The sequence below is a fragment of the Juglans regia genome, chromosome 13, assembly GCF_001411555.2.
Source record: "Juglans regia cultivar Chandler chromosome 13, Walnut 2.0, whole genome shotgun sequence".
NCBI lineage: Eukaryota > Viridiplantae > Streptophyta > Magnoliopsida > Fagales > Juglandaceae > Juglans > Juglans regia.
Genome location: NC_049913.1, coordinates 39250864 through 39272935, shown reverse-complemented (window position 1 = coordinate 39272935; position 22072 = coordinate 39250864). Strand labels below are relative to the sequence as shown.

General features: G+C 34.7%; 2 protein-coding genes across 2 annotated transcripts; one reads left to right on the top strand and one right to left on the bottom strand.

Moving 5' to 3' along the window:
- Nucleotides 1-10863: 10863 nt before the first annotated feature.
- LOC109010880 (receptor-like protein EIX2) lies at nt 10864-13860 on the bottom strand. Its single transcript, XM_035684411.1, has one exon. The coding sequence runs from the start codon at nt 13858-13860 to the stop codon at nt 10864-10866; it is 2997 nt and encodes a 998-aa protein (XP_035540304.1).
- Nucleotides 13861-17380: 3520 nt separating this feature from the next.
- On the top strand, nt 17381-19472 carry LOC108983422 (dynamin-2A-like). Its single transcript, XM_035684410.1, has 6 exons — nt 17381-17441; nt 17543-17626; nt 18524-18625; nt 18824-18908; nt 19053-19191; nt 19426-19472. Exons 2-6 carry the CDS (start codon nt 17583-17585, stop codon nt 19470-19472), a joined length of 417 nt encoding a protein of 138 aa, XP_035540303.1. The 5' UTR covers nt 17381-17441; nt 17543-17582.
- The last annotated feature ends 2600 nt before the right edge of the window (nt 19473-22072 follow it).

Below are 22072 nucleotides of genomic sequence, written 5' to 3'. Positions count from 1 at the left end.
TGAACAAGCTTTCCATGAGTTCCGGCCATCTCGTCAAGTTGGCAAAGAGCAACTGATCAAAAGCTAATCTCTAGAACATTGTTCGAGATCAAACTTCCAATATTTATCAAGAGGAACATGACAACGTTCTAAGAAAATTGGAAAACATTAGTGAAGGAAGAAAAAGAAATCTATTTATAAGCTTTTTATGTATACACCAACTATTTTTAGACTTGTTAGATAAGGTAAATTCGAATTTTCTTAAGCAGGATAAGATTTTCGCATACAAGCTCGAATTGTTGTTAGTGATCTTAGAGGCCGGCCACATCAAGTTTTTGAGATTACACATATGTACATCACTTAGAAGACTATTAGTGTACTCTTCAAATTAATAAATTTCACAATATTTCAAGATCAAGAGTTTAAGATAGTTGTTCTAAGAAAATTATAGATAGCTAGAGGAGAGGCATTTGTTTGTACGTACATGACTTGCATTTTAAAACTAACATACGTAAGGCGCTTTTTTTATAAGAAATTTTTTGTGGATGTAATTAATTAACGAATCTAAAAGTTAATTAAGTATTTGTAGTGGAGAGCTTATAATTAACTGTTTATAACTATTTTCCACCCATGTCGATAGTACTTCATGAATTATGTTCATGATAATATTACCGGCCATTTACTTGTAACAAGCTGCCTCGTCATGTTCGAAATTAACTTGGAAATCCCTTTAACTCACAATTAATATAATTGTTGCTATAATTAAGGGCTTAAGAAGATCGGTTTGGTCTGGTTTATTGGTTCTAGGTAGGGGTGGGCAATGGGGCCCCGCCCCCACATGGGCGGGTGGGCTACTTCGCTCCGCCCATGCGGGGGCGGGGGCAAGGGCATGGGCCCTCGCCCTGTAGGGAGAAGGACTAACTGGGGCGGGGTGACCCCCGCTCCGCACTACATATATATAAAAAATATTTTTTATATCTATATATATAAATAAATATATTGTATATAGATATATACAATTTATTAAAAACTTGAAATTGTATTCAAGTTATTGGATTGTCTTGTTCTCCTAAACCAACCATTATATAGGAGGCTAAGACAATACAATAGTTATACTTAAACAATATAACTTTAATGAGTCTAAGTTCTTTTTATATTTATAAATTTTAATTTATAATTTAAATTAGATTATAATTTGGGTCCAAAAAAATATTTTTGGACTCAAAAATAATTTTTTAGACCCAATACTTTGGACAATGCAGGGGCGGGGGCGGATGACAATTTTTCCCCCGCCCCCGCCTCTCGGGGGCATGGTGCGGGGGGAAAAAACCCCTCCCCCACATGGTGTGGGGAGGGTTAGGGGAAGGGTCCCTCCCGTCCCACACCATGTGAATAGCACCCCTAATTCTTAGAGTATGGGGTAGATAAAGGCTAAAAAGAGCTAGTACTGATTAAAAAAAAAGAAGAAAAAAAGAGCTAGCTAGTGAAGAGATGGCTTCATAAGGTACAATCTGTGTCACAATTATGCTCCAAGATTAAATTTTTCCTTGGTAAGAAAATCTGAGTATAGTCTTAACGCAGAATACAATAAGAATTACTCTCATGGCTAGTTAACTAAAAAAACTTAGAGATTGAGAAACAATGTTAAACAAATAAAAAAAAAAAAACTCCGAGGGTGATGATTATGACTAAAAGTTGAAAATTGGTTTTCAAACCTAAAAACCGAACTCAAATAGTTAAAGAAATTCAAGATTATGATAAATTTATCTGAAAAGGTAAATTTTCAATTATTGCATAAAAATAAAATACTTAATAGAAAAAGAATCTTGCCAAAACTATGCACAAACAGGAACAAAAATTATGTCTAAAAGTGATGAACACCTCTTTGATTTATATCTCCCACTTGAACACAAAAACAATGATGAATTCAATTAAGTATATTACCATGGTACCAATACAGGCTTTCCACAACTCAACTCCCATATGCAACTCCTGCAAATCTGCATCAAAGCATGACAATCATCTACATGCGCATACTTTTGTCATTATCTTATCTAACTGCACTCTTTACTATATGTGCTCCCACTGACCACATATTAGGGGTGAATTCATTTTACTAAAAATTTAGTGAATGGAATCAATTCTCTATGACTGAATTAATATTCCTACCACAATCGATGATTTCAGTCAAATACATAACACATGTATTGACCTGCATTGAATTTTCGTTAAGTACTTCTCTAAATGATATTCCTGAGGTTTTCCCTAATCACCTTATCATTGCATTTACAAATGATCAACCCTTTACTTAGTTAATCAACCTGCGCTGAAATTTTATTAAGTACTCACCCTTAAGCCATTCATGAGCTTTTCCTTAATTATCTCATCGGCGATTTTACAAATGATCATTCCTTTACTGGGTTAATCAACTTGTGCTAAAATTTTATAAGTACTCACCCTAAGACAATTCTTGAGATTTTCTTTAATCACATTATTAGTGACTTTTCAAATAACCAAATCTTTTATTTGGATAAATCACCATAACTCCATTTATCTAGCCATCCTCAAAATTTTCTGAGTTATGCATGTTGACCATGAGGTTACTTTACCTAGGTATCTCTCAACCTCATTCTAGTTACATGTTCTCTAAATTTAGCTGGAGACAATCCCTTGGTCATTGGATCTGCTTAGGGGTGATAAATGGTCCGGTCGGACAGAACGGACGGACTGTTTTGGTCCGGACCGGATCAGACCTAGACTTAGACCGGTCCGGTAGTCTCGGTCCGGTCCGGTCCACGGTCTAGGATTTTTCAGGACCGGACCGGACCGGACAGGACCAGACCGAGTGAAAAATAAAATAAAAAAAATATTTTAGATATATTTTATATATAATAATTGTACAATTAAAAATATAAATTTTTAAATATATTATTATTACTTGTTAATATTCTATAAATTAAAAATATTTTATATATATTTTCATCTAACCTATCACTATTAATAATATAAAATTTTAAATATGTTATTAACACTTGTTAATATTCTATGAATTAACTAATATATAATATCAATTAGTTAATTATATAGTAATTATATAAATTAATAATATAATTTTCATCTAATTTATTATCATTGATCATATTAAATATATTTTTATTGAGTTTGTTACATAATCCACATTAATAAGTCACTTAATTTAATTTAGTATTTTAAATAAATTTTTTTATTAATTATTTAAAAAAAAAAATTAAGACGAACCGACTGGACCGGATAGGACTGTTCGGTCCGGTCCTTTTGGGTGTTCGGTCAGGTCCGATCTGGAAAAATGATGGACCAAAAATATTCAGTCCATCGCCGGACTGGACCATTTGCAGCCCTAAATCTACTACCATCTCGATCGAGGAAATAAAATTAACCTTTAGCTCACATATTTCCACTATATCTAAAATATAATGATAATGCACATCAATATATTTTCCTTCAAAACTCTGTATTCAAATTTTTATGAATGAGATGATAGACTGATTATCAGAAAACACCTTCTTTGGTTCTATGGTTGTACCCAAATTTAAGTTGTCAGTAAAATATTTCATCCACACCGCATTACTCCCTACAATCCTATAAGCAATATATTCTGCTTCCATTGTAGATTTCGCAACACAGCTCTGTTTCTTACTCAACCAAGAAATTGTTATTCCACCAAATAGAAATATATATCTACTTGTAAATTTTCTATCATCTACACCACTTCTAAAATCAGCATTATCATAGTTGATAAATTGTAGATCACTGATCCTAAAGCAAAATTTCATAATTTTGGTACTATGTAAATACCTTAATGTACGATTTATTGTTTGCCAATGTTTCTTAACTGGATTGGATTGATATCTGCTTACCATATGATTGCATGACAATTGTCTGGTCTCGTACATATCATTGCATACATAAGGCTTCCCATAACTTGAGCATAGGAAACTTTAAATATTTCGCTTATTTCTTCCTCATCTTTTGAGCACATACTTTTATTTAAAATGTGACCTTTGTAAATAAGTGTACTTAAGGGTTTACAATTTTTTATAGCAAATATTTGAAATACTTTTTCTATTGATATTTTTCTTGATTTAAATATAACATTTTAAAATTTCTATCTTTCGAAATTCTTATATCAAGGACATAGATGGTTTCACCCATGTATTTCATTTCAAATTTATATTTTAAGAATTTTTTGTTGTATCCATCATATCTAGACGATTACTGGCTAGTAATATATCATCAATTTATAATGATAATAATATTACTTTATTATCATTTTTTCCATATGTATACACAATGATTTAGTGAACACATTTCATATCTCATTTCCAAAATAGCTTGGTGAAATTTCAAGTATTACTGCCTTAAAGATTACTTAAGTCCATATAGTGACTTATTTAACCTGTAGGCTTTTTTTTTTTTTTCATGTCCTTCAATTTGTAATGTTTCTGGCTGAATCATAAAGATATCATCGTTTAACTTACTATTAAGAAAAGTCATCCTTACATTTAACTGATGTAATTCAAAATTCATTTTGACAACAATAGACATGATAATTATTACAGACGTGAACTTTGCCACAGGCAAACATGTGTCAACAATAGAGCTGTAATCGAGCCGAGTCAAGCGAGTCTTTGACTTGCTGAGCTCAGCTCGACTCAAAATACTCGAACTCGAGATTTTTTTTTTATTCTTTGTTTGAACTCCACTCGATAAGCTAAACTCTCAAGTCGAGCTCGAGCTCGTCCCACAAACAAGTTCGAGTTGAGCTCAACTTGAATTTTTTATTTTTTGAATAAGATTTAATAATTAATAAATAAAATAAATAAAAAAAATTTAAAAATCTAATATTAAATTTATACAACTAACAAGTAGAACCTCTATTGAATTATAAAATTTTAAAAAATTTATAAATAATTAATATCTAACTAGTTGATATTTATCCAAAGTAACAATATATTATATGCCTACATATATTATTAATATATACACTTAATATGATATCATATATCTATTTTATATATGGTTTCCACATACTAGTATATCAAAGTATTAAATTGTATCGATTAATTATTATACAAATTATAAAATATACTTATGAAGTATATTCACTATATAGACATAAGTAATTAGATTACATATTATATATTTAATTATAAAAATAGTATGCATATATTATTAGCTAATACATATATATATGTATATATACATAAGTGTATGTTTATATTTATCAATATATGAATGAGTTTTAATCGAGTCGAATTAACGAGTCGACTCTAGTTAACTAGAGCAAAAACGAGAGGCCATAACGAGTCTTGGCTGAGTTGAGTCGAGTTTTGTCAGGTATGTGTCATTTACAATTTTAGCGGGTATTAGCTTTCACGAACGAGTTTTTTTTTTTCACGAGTCGAGTTCAATTCGAGTTTAACCGAGCGGGCTATAGAACAGACAGGTTCATTTACAGCCCTAGTCCACAAGGTCTACACCTGATTGTTGAGTGTATCATTTAGCCACTAATTTTGTTTTGTACCGATACAAACTTCCATTAACTTTAAATTTTTTTTTTTGAGAACCCACTTACAACCAATAGTTTTTCTGTCTTTTAGAGGATCTTTTAACTCCTAAATATTATTTTTGTTTATCAATTATAATTCATCTTTCAAGGCCTTAAACCATTTAATTGAATCGAGACTATTGATTGCTGCAGAAAAACTTCAGGATCATTTTCTAAAATTTTCAAATTAGTATTTAGAGAATAATGATCTTGAAATAATATTGATGGTCGTGATCTGGTTCTTTTACTTCCACTATCTCTATTATCAATGTCTGAATAAATTTTTATCTGGCTTTCTTTTATTTTAATTACTCTGTATTTGAGTAACATCAGGATTTTCTACGTCAGATCATGTAGAGATCTGTTAATTCTCTAGATCATTTAATAAATCTATCTGATCAATTGGAGTAATTAGGTTTGTGTTTTCTAAGAAAATGACATCTCTATTTTCTATCAATCATTTGTTAAAATGATAAAATCTATAGCCACTTTTATTTTTTACATACCTAATAAACTTACATTCCCAGATTTTACTCTTCAATTTATTCTTTAGTGGCCTTGGGATGAGCACTTGTGCGTTACAATCTACACTTTAAGCTTACTTAAGTTTAATTTTTTTCCCGTCCATATCTCATAAGGTGTTAGAGATTTCGCGTTGGTTTCAATTTGATTTAATATGTATGCATCTATCAATAATGTTTCGCCCCAAAAATGTGTTGGTAGATTAGTATATGCCATCATTTATCTCGACATATCTAATAAAATTCTATTTCTTCTTTCTGCAATGTCCTTTTTTTAGACTTAAATGGCATAATATAAATATGTTTTATACCGTTCAATTTACAAAAGTTATCCAAAGCTTCAAATCCACCTCTAAAATCATCATTCTAACCTTTAATGGGCTTACCCAACTAGGTTTCTACTTCTTCTTTATAGACTTTAAATTTCTCAAGTACCTCATATTTATGTCTGAGTACGTAGATTTGCTCATATCTTGAATAATCATCAGCAAAAATAATAAAGTACTTTAGTCCTCTTTGAGTTTTTGTTTTAAAAAATATAAGAGTTTTTGTTTTAAAAAATATACAAACATCAGAATGTATAATTTCAAGTAACTCAGTGGATTTCCAATTTTTCAAAAAATATTTATTGCTCATTTTTCATTTGATACATGTTTCACATATATCAAAATTATCTGAGTCTATTTGTGGTATTAATCCACTTTTATACATTTTAATCATCTTTTTGTTTTTGTTTATATGGCCTATAAGTATGCGCAATATGTAGACGCATTCAAATAATTAGAAATAGATACTTTATTAATATCAATTCAGTACATACATATTGTGGCTTTTCACGTCTTTCACTGATACATCACCCTTACTGATAACAACGGTTCCATACTTAAACTCAACTATGTAGGCACTGATACTAAATTTCTATGAATACTAGGTACACATAATATATCGCTAAGTAAAATTACAAAACTATTCACTTTAAATTTACATGTACCTTGCCCCAAGATATTGCAGTATGTGTTATTGTCCATATATACTTTGTGATCACCTTTTGCTTCTCTTCAAGATTAACAAACAACTATTTGTTCCTACAAATATGTTTTGTTGCTGTAGAGTCAACCTACCATAAATCTAGCGCTAGGTCCACGAGTATTAGTTCCGAAACTGTCATCATAACTTCCTTGCATTCTGTTACTTTTACATTATTAGGACACTATGATTTATAATGACATTCTTCCCACTTTTGAAACAGTTTCCGATTAATGGTCTACTTTGCCTCTTTTTTTACAATTTCTTTTTCTTAAACCATTTTAGCTTAATTTTGTTATGTATAGAATGTTTGTCCCAAGTCATCAATAAATTGGATGATTCACTTTCTCTATTCTTCATTTTCATCGTTTCTCCTTCAAGTACTAAAAATACTGGAAGTGATATCATTATTATTTCATTTCTACTATGTGTTAAAGAAGTAACAATATGGTCCTAAGATGAAGAAGGATTATTCAGTATGGTTGTGACTTATATTTTATCAATAAGAGGACGACCAATGCCGTATAATTCTTTTTCAATCAATTTCATTTGTAGTACATGGCCGCTTATGTCATTATTCTTTTTCATGCATGTTTGGTTATACTTTTTCAGTAATAACTGTATGTAAATATCTGACCTTAAACCAGACTTTGCCTCAACTGCATCCATAATCTCTTTGGCAGTTTCACAATCTTCAAAAAGAGGAATGATATTATCATTCATACAATGAAACAGTAAAGCTTTTTCTCACGCATTATATTCTTCCCATTTATATCTAGTTCGTATGATGCTTCCACTTCTATTGGGGCCATTTTCTACATTTTTTTATGGTTTTGGTATTATTAATATATATAAGGTATTTTCATGGGTTAGAAGTAAAGTGATATGTCTTTTCTGGGCCTAATAATTTCTTCCATTTAATTTTTCAATTCCCATGGGATTAATAATTTTCTTCGGTGCCATAAATAATAAATCTTAAAATTTAAAAATAAAAATGTATAAACAATAATTGTGTTCTAATGTAAATAAACTAAATACAATAGCTCAACCTGTGAGAAAATAAAATTATTACTAACTTAATAATAATAACCATTGGATTTACTCCAAGGTGGCTGCTTCGGAATCATCTTGTTATATTTTAAATAAGAAGAATAACGGGATTGATGTTCCGATCAAGTATTGCCTAAAACTCTCCTTAATGTCTCTCCCCTTTCAAGGAATTTCTGGCAATATTTTTAACCAACAGGTGGTGCCCTATAATGATTTGGAACAAAATTAGGAGTGCAACGGTTTTTAAACTAACCAAATCAGGTTTGAAATGACTTAGAACGGCTAAAAGTACCAAAACGAGTCTGAATTGGTTCAGAAAACCGAGTTAGGTGGTTTAGACTGGGATCAGGCGCTAAAAACTGAAGGTTAGCAACTCAGTTAATAGCTTGATATGCATTCCGATCAACGACTTTGTCTTCGGCTGGGGGCGTGGCTTCTTGTTGTGGGTTGGCCTGTGGGCTAGCGTTATGGTCCTGGGATTGGGTCCAGTCCCTTTCAAGTCCACAATCTTAATAAAGTGGGCTGGAGGCAGAGCTCTTAGGCGGGTCATTTGGTGAAGGCCTAGTCCAAATAAAACGGCGTCATTTGGTTTGTCCGAAATGATGTCGTGCTTCTTCTTAAGTGGCTTCCAAGGTCCTCGGAATAGCGTCTTTCGGTTTAGGATCTGGATTCTCTAAAGTAGCCAAAATGACGTCATTTTAGTCATTTTCCTCTTCAATTGGGGAAACGATAATGTCGTTTAGCCAAGAATTATTTGAATTTTCCTGAACATTGGTCAACACAACACTCTTCTTCTTCCTTGCCCAAACTGGTTTCCAACTTTGTAAAAGTTGGATCTATGCTACCCTACAGCGAGTTGGAAGATGATGACAAGTTCCAACGTGCCCCCCACACTCTCGAACCCTAGTAGTGGCAAAGAACTCTGGCAACCGATTGGAATAGTGTTTGCGAAAATTGTTGAATTCTCTATTTCAGACAGTACATATTTTCTTCTTTGTGTGAAAATATGCCAATAATTTTCCTCAAAATAGTAACTAGTTACCAGATTTTTTAGATTCCTAGTATACTTGAGGCCTCCCACCGAGATTTGAAAAATGTTTTTCCTTGGATCCTAGAGTCTACGTAAATGATTGTAAAATGCAAGTGTGCTTGACAAACCATGCACTTGCCTATTAATGGTCTTTTCTATGCAAGAAAACAACCCCTCTATCATGACAAGACTCTTGATGTCACTGTTGAAAAACAAAATGGAAATGAATAGTGTTTCGACAAAATGGTGACACTCTCATAAGGGTATTTGTCCCACAAGTTGGTGATGGACAAAGAAATTGCAAGTGAATGAATTGGTTGGCAAATGGCCTAACCATTGGTAAGTGGCACAAGCGACACAAGTGTTTGACTCTCCTGTTTGGATTGAGAGATGAGATGAGATGGTTTTAGATGAGTTAAATAAAATATTATTAGAATAGAATTTTTTAATAATATTATATTTTGTGTGAAAATTTAAAAAAATTGTAATGATAAGATAAGATGAGTTGAGATAACTTCTCAATCCAAACGGGACCAATCAAACGGGATCACTTATCTTGCCACTTCCTCAACCAACACCCTAATGTAACCATCACCATGGAGAGGTTCAATTCAAGGGGTACATTGTTTGGTGTGATCACATCCCTTTGATTTACAGAGGTGCGAGTGGTTGCGTAGGATGGTCTCAAAATCTGTGCAGAACCTTTGGGATGTGGAGCTTAATCGAGTTATATCTTAAATTGTGATTAATTGGTGAGAAAGTAATGCTACGTACAAGTTTCAAATAGATAAATTTTGTACAATCTTTTTATAAAAAAGTAAGTCTTACTAAAAGCAATAGATTTTTTTTATACTTTTTAAGGTGAGATCTATATTTTTACAAAGGGACTACACTAAACTTGTACAAATCATTTATCTAATTATTAAGCCTTCTCTTTACTCATTCAACATATTTGGGGAGAAGTTGGCTGTGCAGCTAGCGTGCGGATCATGTCTTGGTAAAGCCAGTTGCCAGAGGCATTCATAAAGAATACATGTTGCATGCATGCAGCAAGATATCCCAAAAGAAGTAAAAGTTATGTCAACGATGGATAAAGTTTGGCTTCCTCACTTATGACATAAATGATTTAGCTTTTCCATTTTAAGTTTTATGGTTGTGTAGGTGTTTTGTTTTTGTGGTTTTTTTTCTTCACGTTACCTTGATTTTATGATTTTTGTAACTGTCAAAGTAATTGTTACCAAAGATATTTCTACATTATAGATGACGGTCATCAATGAAATTATGGAGTAATATCATTGTCTGTATAAAAAAAATACACCAAATACACTTTTGATCATATGATCATGATCATATGCTTCTGATCATCAACTAGTTAATATAAAAATATTTTTTAATTTTGGTATTTCTATAATGAAAATGAATATATAGTCAGAATTTACCAACCTTGCGATAGCAAAATAAGTACTACTAGTATATGTTCTTGAATGGGAGCTCCAATAAATTAAACAGGAATTCGCAAAAAATAGGCTAGAATATTAGACAATTAACAAAAAACTAATTATAACGATGCAAGTCACTTTATTGAATGAAAACAAACAATTATATCCCTACAACTTGCACGAACATGGTCCTCATTGGTATTATTGCCATTTTTGCGCTTTCAAACACAGCTAGCCAAAGACTTTATACTTCAAGTCATCGAAAAACTTGTAGTAAGCACATCTCCATGCCCTGTTAAATGCTAATGGACCCAACACACCCCAAAAACCTACCACAAATCCCAATGGCGTGCTCAAATAAAACCACTTCATCTCAATCCATCCACCGTTTTTATCGTTGTCAACATTTGTGTCAACTGCATTGCAATCTTCGCTACAGTTGACTGTGAGAGGAAAGCCACAAAGGTCACGATTCCCAATGAAACTCAGTGCAGTAAAGGTTTGGAACTGAGATCCCTTGGGAATTCTACCAGAGAAGTGGTTGTATGACAAGTTCAAATGACTCAGGAGTGTTAAATTCGCCAAGCCTTGAGGTATTGCACCTGTGAGTTTATTCATTGAGATATCGAAAGTCTCCAATGATGTCATGCCACCAATCCTCTCAGGAATCTTCCCTCGAAGCTGATTGTAGGATAGGTTCAAGAATCGCATTGCGTAGAGATTGGTGAGTTCCTCGGGGATATGCCCACTTAAACTGTTGCAGGAAAGGTCCATGCTTGTGACAAGTGCAAGCGTTTTGCTATATTCATACGCTTTTCTCTTCGTTACCAAGGATGCCCTTTCTGAGAGAAAATTCAAGACTCTTGTGGGGTCCTGCGCCCTCATGGCGCTGAAATTCCCAAAGCATGGTGGAATATGTCCTGACAAGTTGTTATCCGCAAGATCCAAGATATGAAGAAAGTTGAGGTGACAAAGCTCCTGAGGAATACGGCCATCGAACTTGTTTGAGCGAAGCACGACAACCTTAAGCTTGTACAAAGTATTTCCCAAGTACCGAATATTGGGTAAGCCACCGGTGAAATGATTCTCACTGAGATCTAAAAGCTCTAACTCTTGGAAACTCTGCAAGGAAAATGGTAAACTTCCGGACAAGTTGTTTTTGTTCAAGGACAATGATTGAAGTGAAGATAGCTTACCCAAGGAGCTGGGTACATTTCCTGTCAGCTTATTGTCCCCCAAGTATAACATTTGTAAATTAGAGTAGTTCATCCAACAGTCGGGAATTTCTCCGAATAAAACATTTCTGGATAGATCAAGGATAACCAGATCATTCATTCTATCTTTCTGTTCACAAACAATGAGATCAAGAGACCCACTAAATGCGTTGTTGGAAAGATCTAATCCTGAAATTGTGGAAGAGATATTGGGCAATGGGCCTGTGAAGTTGTTTGAGCCAAGATTGACTTCTCTTACAAAAGATAAACTTGGAATGCTGCCACGAATCTGGTTTTGAGAAAGATCTAGTTGCCTGATCTTTGGAAAGTGGGTCCAAAACCAGGGAGGGATTAGATCTGAAATACTTGTATTCGATAAATCTAGCACTTGAAGCTCATCTTGTGATTGAAGCCATGCAGGAAATCGTGGCCCTAGTTTCCATGATTTCATCTTAAGATTTTGAAGTCGAAAAGGAGGAACCCAATTTGAGCTTACATTCAAAGTCAAGGGGTTTGAAGAGGCCGAAAAGTTTTTCAATCTTGTCAACTTGGAAAAATGCATGTAAGAGACAGAACCCTTCAAAACGTTGACAGAAATGTCTATCTCTTCAAGATTTGAAAGCTGCCCAAAACTTTCAGGAATCGTCCCGTTTAATTTATTGTTAAAGAGGATTAACTGCTTCAATGATGACAGTTTCCCTATAGACTCGGGAATTGGACCAGAAAATTTGTTTGAGTGAAGTATGAGAACAGATATTTTTTCATGTTTCCCCAAGTGATCGGGAAGAGTACCCGAAAGTTGATTCATGGCCAGACTTAAAAACTGTAAATTTTTTATGCCACATGCAGACGACTGTCCTAAAAGTTCATTGATACCTCCCTCGAGTCTGTTGCTTGATAAATCTAAATGCTGTAGATTACAAAGATTTACCAAGGATCTAGGTAATTTTCCTTCAAGCGCATTATTTGATAGATCAAGACAGGTCAGTTGGGAAAACCCTCCAATGACACTAGGGAGTACACCTCGAATTCGGCTCTGTGAAAGATCAAGTTTTTCAAGAGAAGTTATATTGTATAACCAGTCAGATCGTGTGTTAAAGAAATTGTTACCACAAAGATGTAGATTTCTCAGGTTAGACATGTGAATCATGTTTTCGAAAATAACTTGAATTTGAACCTGAATAGCACAAGAACCTAAATTGAGGGTAACAAGAGAAGTAAGATTATATAACCAGGAAAATTTTGAATCCTCAAAGTTGTTGAAGGAAAGATCAAGAACGTTGAGAGACGAAAAATTAACGTAAGAAATCATGGGATCGTAGTTATGAAGCTTACAACCAGACAAGTGTAATTCTGACAAAGAAGGAAGTATGTTCATCACCTGTAACCAGTTTGGGACTGCATCAAGAGATATCTCACTCATGTCCAGAAATTTTAGCGACGACAGATGTGATAACCATTCTAGATCATCAACTCTCAAGTCGAGACCTCGGATGTCAAGATAACGTAAGTTCGAGAGATTTGACAGTTGAGGAGGAATCGCACCCTCGAAACCTGAATATCTCAAATTTAGATATCTTAAATTCGCAAGGCAACCAAAGAAGCTTGGGATACGATTTTGTCCAAAACCATTAAAACTCAAGTCCAAATAGCGAAGATGTTTCAACTCCAAAAGAGAATCATTTATGACCCCTCCCAACTTTGACTGGTTAAAAGCGTCAAATGCAGCATTGGGATCTTTTGGATTTCGGAGGTCTAGCTTGACAACATGACCAGTCAGATTGTCACAGCTAATTCGTTTCCACATGCAACACTCTTCACCAACCCAAGATGAGAGTTGATTCGAAGGATCTGTGATACTCTTTCTGAAACTCAGAAGAGCTTCTCTCTCTCTTTTTCTGCATGAGATGACAGGATTTCGATTTCCATGACATGGAGTAGATATGGTAGTTGCTAAGGAAAGATACCAATGCAAAAGGACCACCCAAGCACTGGCTTTCTTCTTCTTCTCCATAACCGTTCTCATGGCTCAAAGGAGGGAAAGAAGTGTTATGAAAATGAGTTCGATACGGAGAAGGTAAAAATACATTTTCTGTGAGTGTGTTTATATGTAAAATAAAAGTAAGTGGGCGTATGATGAGTCAACAGAGTGGTCAAAGCACCTTAATTTTAGAGAGAGAGAGAGAGAGAGAGAGAGAGAAGAAAAGAAAGTGCATTTCATTCCTGACACGACAAACACGATCATGGAATTAGCGTATAATGTGCACTAGTGGCGGAAGAGCAACGATACATACGAACGTCCATGACATTCTTTGAACTACGATTGTATAATACTATTTTGGATTGATCTTTTATGATAAATTAATATGATACAGACATTTATTGAAAAAAAATATGGATCCGACGCTTTGGTGCATGAACCGATTAACAATGGACTACTGAATTATTACTGCCCAGAAATGTCCAAAATGAATACTTGGTGATTCTCAACCAGCTGATCTAGAAATCGATCGGTTTCATCAATGGGCAGCACGACTGTAATAAACCCAAGTCCAGGAAAACAAACCCACCCCACCCCACGCCCTTCCTTTTTCTTCTCCCACCGCCCCCAATCTCTTTCCCCTTCCCGTAACTTCCCCACCCCTCCTCTCTCACCGAAATCTCTCTCTCTCTCTAACCCAAAATGAATTCATGTTATTAAGGATGGTGTGAAATTTTAAAATTAAGTGAGATCAATTTTAGTGTAGAAGTTGACGCATTATAATAATTTTCAAATAAATTCCGAGTGACCGTTGGCCAATAAATATCGTGATTATTTTGAGTAAAAATCAAGGGAAGTGGCTATTTAATGGGTTTTTAATGAAAGAATTGATGGTTTTGTTTGGAATTGTGCATTTGAGTATTATATTTCAAACTTATGTAAACTTTGGATTTGTGCATATTCTTATGTTATTTTGGCTCTGCTTGTGGGATTTGTACAAATTTTGTAATAATTGGAATATTTGAAAAATGATATGTGACTTATTAAATTGAAAGTTAAATGTGAGCATGCTATTTATTATTGAGCCCATGATATGAATGTTTCCATGACATATTTGACATCCCTCGTGGCATGATGTCTTTGTGGCATGAAATTTTTGTGGTATATTGATGCCCTTGCTGCATGATGTCTTCGTGGTATGATATCTTTGTAGTATATTGATGATTTCCCTATTATCATGTGGTCTTGAATGTGATATTTGGCTGAATATGTTAGTTAAGATAAAAAAAAAAAATGATAGTGGTTGAAATAAAATTATATTTCTCACATTATTTTATTGAAATTTATTCACCCTCTTATATTCAAGAAAACTGTCAACTCCCACACCCTCATTAAATTGCTACTTATTAAGCATGTGGCAGGTCACTACTTCATTTCACATATTTTTCAAAGTTTTAGAAGTTCCTTCCTTTGTAATGATAGTTTTTGAGCCAAAGATTCCAGAATGGACTTAGTTTAGTCACTTGTGGTTGAAAGTTTTGGAACTTGATATTTTGTTGCTTGAAGATGGTTTTTGTTGTACAAAGAGTTTTTTTATGGTCATATTTTAGTTATTTTTAAGTTTTTGTTAGAGTATTTGTATTTGTAATTATTTAGACTTTAATGACTCTAGCCGAACTTGTGAATAGATTTTTGAAAATTATTATATTATAGTTGTGAATCTTAAAAGTTGTGTGTGTATATATATATATTAGCTGAAACAACACTTTTATTCATCCTCACTTATGGCAGAGGGAAGCCTTGTAGCAAAGCACATTACACCACCAAAACAAAAGAATACATAACCAAAACCCCAACCATCAATTAAAAACATTCCTAACATATGGAAGCTCAAGTTTATCAATATGAATCAAGCCCCTAAGTAGACGTGGAATAGACTCATAGAGTCAAATGAATCCCAACAAGCATCCCAATCCTCCGATCCCAAGCGAGCAAGAAAATCCGCCAGAGAATTCCCCTGCCTATAAATATGATGAATGGAAAAAGTTAATTCAGAAAGCATCACCATAACTCATCCCAATAATCTTCTAAATACCAAATAGGGCATGAAGAAGATTTGAACCAATTTACCACAATGCAGGAATTCATCTCCAGTTCAACATAAGTAAAACCCAGGTTCCTCAAATGTCTAACTCCTTGGAAGATGGCCATAAACTCTGCAAAATTACTAGTACCATGCAAAAGAGGAGTGGCATAGGCAAACAATAAATTACCTTCATCATCTCTTATTATCCCACCTGCACTAGCCTTTCCAAGATTACCACGACTTCTTCCATCAACATTCAGTTTTACCCACCCTGCCTTCGGACGATGTCATCGCACAAGCTGTACACATTTTTGCCACTGCACCTTAAGAGGAATTTGCAGATTAGCCAGGATTTTCTCATCTCTCACAGACGAGTTTTGAAGCCTTTAGCCTCCCTCTGATTTTAACTAACCGGAATTTAACACACTGCCACACATCCTCCACTGACTATCTTATCTTCCATTCTTGCTTTACAACGACACATCTAGAGACACCAAGTAACAATAGATGGAATAAGCCCAATTAATTGCCCCTTAGTAGAAGATTTTGAAGCCCTCGCAAACCAAGCTTGCATCGTTTCCTTCCACATCTGAAACTGATTCCTGAGCATACCAACGTGAACAGCACATATGCTCCAAATTTTCTTAGCCACTTCCCCAGTTGCCAAGACATGATTTAAATCCTCATAAGCCCCTTTTATACAGCAACTACACACACTACAAGAAATTTGGCATTTTCCAGCGATTTTAAAATCGTCGCAAAAAAAATCGCTGCAAATATAGAGTATTTCTGACGATTTTTAAGTCGCCGCTTAATTTCGGTGCGATGATGGGAAATCATGGAGGAAAAATGTACAAATTATTTTTTGCGGCGAAATTTGTACCTATTGCGGCGATTTTTGTCGTCACAACAATGTTCTATTAACTGTAGCTCATTAAATTTCCGTCGATTAAATAAAATCGCCACAATATGCACTATTTGCGGCGAACATTATCGCTGTAAAAACGAATGCGCCCATTTAAACTTATTTGCGGCGAGTCGAAAGCGCCCGGAAAAGCTCATTAAATTTAAACCCCCCGCCTTAGGTTTTCCCCTCATTTCGTTCCCTCCTGCAGCCGTCTCTCCCCCTTCACCCTCTCTCTACCCAGTCCCTCTTCTCCCTCAAGCCTCCGCCGCGCACAGCCCGTCGCCAATGGCCCCAGCACGCCTCCGCGACCTCACCTCGACGGCCACCCCCTCCTTCTCCCCCAGCCCCCACGCCAATTTCTTTCTGGCCTCACCTCTCTCCCTTTCTCTCTCTTTCTCTCTCGGATTTCTCTATAATCGCCGTCGCTGGAGGCGCCATTCGCAACCACCCACACCTCGACGCTGTTTCCAGTCTTCCGTCGGAGCCCCTTCTCCTCTACGCCTAGCCCAGCAGCCCGAAACCCTCTCTTGCTCTGTTTGCAACCCACTGCGACCAAATGAGGGGGAGGCGCAGGGAGTAGGGCAGATGAGGCAACTGAGGCATAAGCATTTTATACAAGAGGTACACCTAGCTCTAGCAAGGCATTATATTATTTACTGGGATCAATCTGTGCAAATGCTCTAATCAATTCCTTATACATTGATTTCTGAATTATAAATTAGGTACACTGCGTTCTGGTTGAAATAGTTTCTGCTGCAGCAAATGCTACACCAGGTCTTGGAAGATACCCTCCATTCAAGAGAGAGGTATGGTGCCAATCTAATCACTTAAAACAGTGGACTGAATATATTGAGAAATTTCTTCCAAAACATACTTGTCTTCATCGAGATCAAGACCAACTTTTGCCAATCTATGAGCTACCATATTAGCATTCCTATCTGAATGAACAACATACCACTTTGAGCATCTTCAATTAGTAAACCACCTAAACTTAGGTATGTAGCAACCTTGTTTGCCATGGTGACCACTTGCAATACATCTCCTTCGAGTATAACCTTTGACAGCCCCATTTCAAGATTGGGTGATTCTTAAATGTGGCAATGTGCATCCCAAATGTGCATCTTCATGTATTTTAATTTTTCTTAAATGGTTATGGAAATTATTATTAGTGAATTTATAATATTTTTTTTAATAATTAATCATGTTTAAAAAATATTGGAAAGAAAAAAAAAAGTACATTAAAGGCATATTTGGGATACACATATTGGAGTCATCCTAGATTCCTAGCTACATTTTAAAATGTTGTAGAGAGAAGATGACTTGAGGCCCAGGAGGAGCTTTGCTTTATGGTTTTGAGAGCCTTCGTAGTGGGCTCAGTAAAGCGATTGCTTAATGCTTGGCTATATTTTAGCCATTTCCCAGTTGAGAATATTCTACAGCGAATTAGTTAAATGAACAATAAAAATAGTTAGAGCTTTTTTTCAAATCTGTTGAGCCAAATACGCTGGCCTAATCAAATTTTTTTTACTTATTTTATTTCTTTCTTATCTTTCTAAGCTATCATTGTAGAAAAGAACTAGGGCTCTCTAGGTACTATATGTTCTATTTTTTTTTTTCTGACTGTATATGTTCTGTTGTTATTAGAGAGAAACAAATCAATAGAAAAATTATCATATTACATTTTGTTGGTGTATGTCTGCCAGGTATGGTTTTAAGAATGAGGCAAAGAAAATGGTTGTTGCACTAGTTGATATGGAGCGAGCCTTTGTGCCCCCCCAACATTTCATCTGTTTGGTGCAAAGGAGGTATTCTTAACATGTTTTTTGCCTGAAAATAACATTTGGTTTCATACCAAAGCATGTTATGTAGCATCTGGTTTGAAATTGTATGTTTTCTTTTGCAATATTTATCTGGAGCTTATTAGGATGATCTGTTAATTTTTTTCTCAGGCTTTTACCTTTTTTTTTTAATAAAATCTTCAATTACGTGATAAAAAATCTTAGGATGGAGAGACAGCGCCGAGAGGAGGAGCTGAAAACTCAATCTTCAAAAAAGGGGCAAGAGGCAGAGCAGGCAACACTAAACAGAGTAGGATATCTCCTCCGATGTTTGTTGTAGAACAATTACATTGAGTTTATTTTGTTTTATTTTCCTGAACTGTATATCTTGTTAATGAAGTCATTTTGGTCTTCCCATGCCTTGCTTATTATGCGTATCTTGTTTCCTTGTCAGGCAACTAGTCTTCAAACAGGTGGTCAGCAAACTGGTGGAAGCTTGAAATCAATGAAGGAAAAACCAGGGCAGACAGAGAAAGAAGTTCAGGAGAATTCAGGTTTAAAGACTGCAGGTCCTGAAGGAGAAATAACAGCAGGTTTGTGTGCAAAATGCATGCTCATTTGTGACAATAGGTTCTATTATATAAGAATCTAGATACCTGTATTTCAAAATCAAGATTCAGGCATTTAATTAATGTAGATTTCCTATTCCTCATTTCTCTATTTATGGAAAACGCTACAATTAAAAATAAAATGGGGACAACATTTTGGTTATGAGATTGAAGCTGGTTTTATTGCATGCTATATATCACATTGTTACAATGTTTCAGATTATGAAGATACCTTGCAGTTAGATAAATTTCTTCTTCTTGGTTAGCAACAGATCATACTCCTATCTTATCACTGTATACCAGTTTTTTGGTTATATGTTTTAATTACATATGATAAAATGTAAGTATTCTTCAACTGAAAATAAATGAGCAGCTGATTTTTTCATCTTCCATTCATTTATCATCCTCTCATTATTCCATAGGGTGATATTAAATGTTTGAGAAATGTTTTTGTTATTTTCCACTTGTTAATCAATCATCTAATACCATATAATGATGAGTGGGTATGATGATAAATTATGGTTTATTACATAAGGGGAAAATATCTTCTTTTCCAAAATATACACATTTCCTAATCAATAAGTTTTTCATCAAGTTGACATGCATTTTTTATCAATGTGTAGTTTTTTCGATTTTTGTATTCTGTCTGTTATTTGCTTATATGTTGTGGGTTTGCATGTTGGGAGTTTATTGTGTTTAGTTTTTTCTTCATGCATTTTTTAACTTCTTCATTTTTGGGTTGAGCGCTAGAAAAGACCATTTTTCTTGTAGTGTTTGAGGCTTCTTAAATTACATTTCTTCAATGAAAATTCAGCTTTTCTTGTTCTCTTTTAGGCATCTATCACCAATACAACCATGTTTATATTACATCTCAGCTGGATGTGTAATGTGAGTTTACACTTAGTGGCAATCACTGTCATAGGCTAGTCTAACCTCCCTGTGATACTATTCAATGATACTGCTTCCTGTAAATGTGTTTTTTTAAAGTACTTTGTTCCTAGTATAGTTACTATAGATCTTTGATTCTTTTTTGAGTATATAAAAAGAATATTAGGGCAATCCATAGTGTAAAGTAAAATTGTGAAGCCTGCAAAACTTGGATGTGTATCATATTTTCTCTATACTGTTTTGTGCATTTTTTTTTTTATTTTGTGAAATATCTTTTCCGGCGAGTTTTGATCGCCAGAAATAATTTTTTTATAGCAGGAATTTATTTGCGGTGACATGAAACCGCCACAATAACTTTTTTCCGGCGAAACTGACCCGCTGGAAATACTTCCTGATGGCGATAATTTTAATTTGTTGAGAAAAATAATAAGTTATTTGCGGCGATTCATTAATTTTTTGTGGAAGTCCATTTCTGTCGATTTTTTGAACATTTCCGACAGACTAAAATCGCCGGGAATTGTAGATTTTCTGACGATTTTTTCCAATCGCCACAATTGATCAAAAATGGCTTTAGGATTGTGGCGAACCTGCAGCGATTTATAAATCGCCGCAAATGATCAAATGTAGCGATTCTGAAGGGTATTTGCGACGATTTTGAGCGCTGGAAAAGATCATTTTTCTTGTAGTGACATTGATACAATCGAGATACCAATCTGCCAAGCTCTATCATCCACACTTAAGCATCATTGAAACTCTTCCACACAATATTCACAATATTTTTTGGAAGACAAGAATGCCAAACCCAATTACACCATCTCATTGAAGGAGCCTTTACCCTAATACATTCCCAAGCACTCTTTTTAGACAACTTCCCATCTTCCTTTGCTGTCCAAACCAACAAATCAAAACCTTCCTTTTTTCCATTCATCAACCTAACAATTTCCTCTGCTTTTTTAAGCCCAACTAGTTGAACAAGCAAATCCATGTCCCAACCCACCTCCACTCGGCATTCTTTAAGTTTTAAATGAGGAAAAGTAAGACTGAAATTAACACCAAGTGGTTCCTCGCCTATCCATTTATCAATCCAAAAAGATACTTCCCTTTCCTTTGGTCTCCATCTTGAAAACTGAAAAATTTCTAGAATGTAGTTTAAAATCATCTTCCAAAACCTTGACCCTTTATTCATATTCACAAGAGATATATGACTCTTATTCACATATTTGGCCTTAAAGCAAGACCAAAGCGAATCTTCAGATAATATCTTCCACGCGAACTTCATACGCAGCGTCTTCTGGACTTCGTGCAGATTGCGAAATCCAATCCCACCCTTTTTAACCGGCTTGCACATCAAATCCCATGACTTCCAAACAGGGATTTAGAGAGCAAATAATAGATTTTGGCACATTCAACACCGATAAAAGATGGATAGGAATACTACCAAACACATGTTTTAATAAGAGAAGGCATGCCCCACCTGATAGAAGTCTAGCTTTCCAGCCACCAATTTTGCCTCTGATTTTTCCAAAGAACTCATCAAGATGAATGGTTTTGAGTTGACCCGACACAATAGGCACCCCCAAGTATTTAAAGGGGAGCGATCCTTCAGAAAATCCAATTAACCTCAAAACACCTCTAAGACGAGGAGCAGAAATAACTTTTGAAAACATAATGGAGGACTTCCTCTTTATTAACCTGTCAACCCGACCACTTCTCGTAAGTAGCAAGTATATCTGAAATATTCCGGAGGGAATTTTTATTACCATTAGCAAAAATAGCTATGTCGTCAGCATAAAATAAATGAGAAACAATAGGAAAGTCTCTCTGATGAGAAAAAGTATTAATCCTCTCTTCTTGAAATTTCTTCTTAAGAAGTCTAGAGAAAACTTCTTCTACTATAATAAACAAATAAGACGAAAGAAGATCTCCTTGCTGCAATCCCCTACCACGTTGAAAGAAACATTTAGGAACACCATTTATC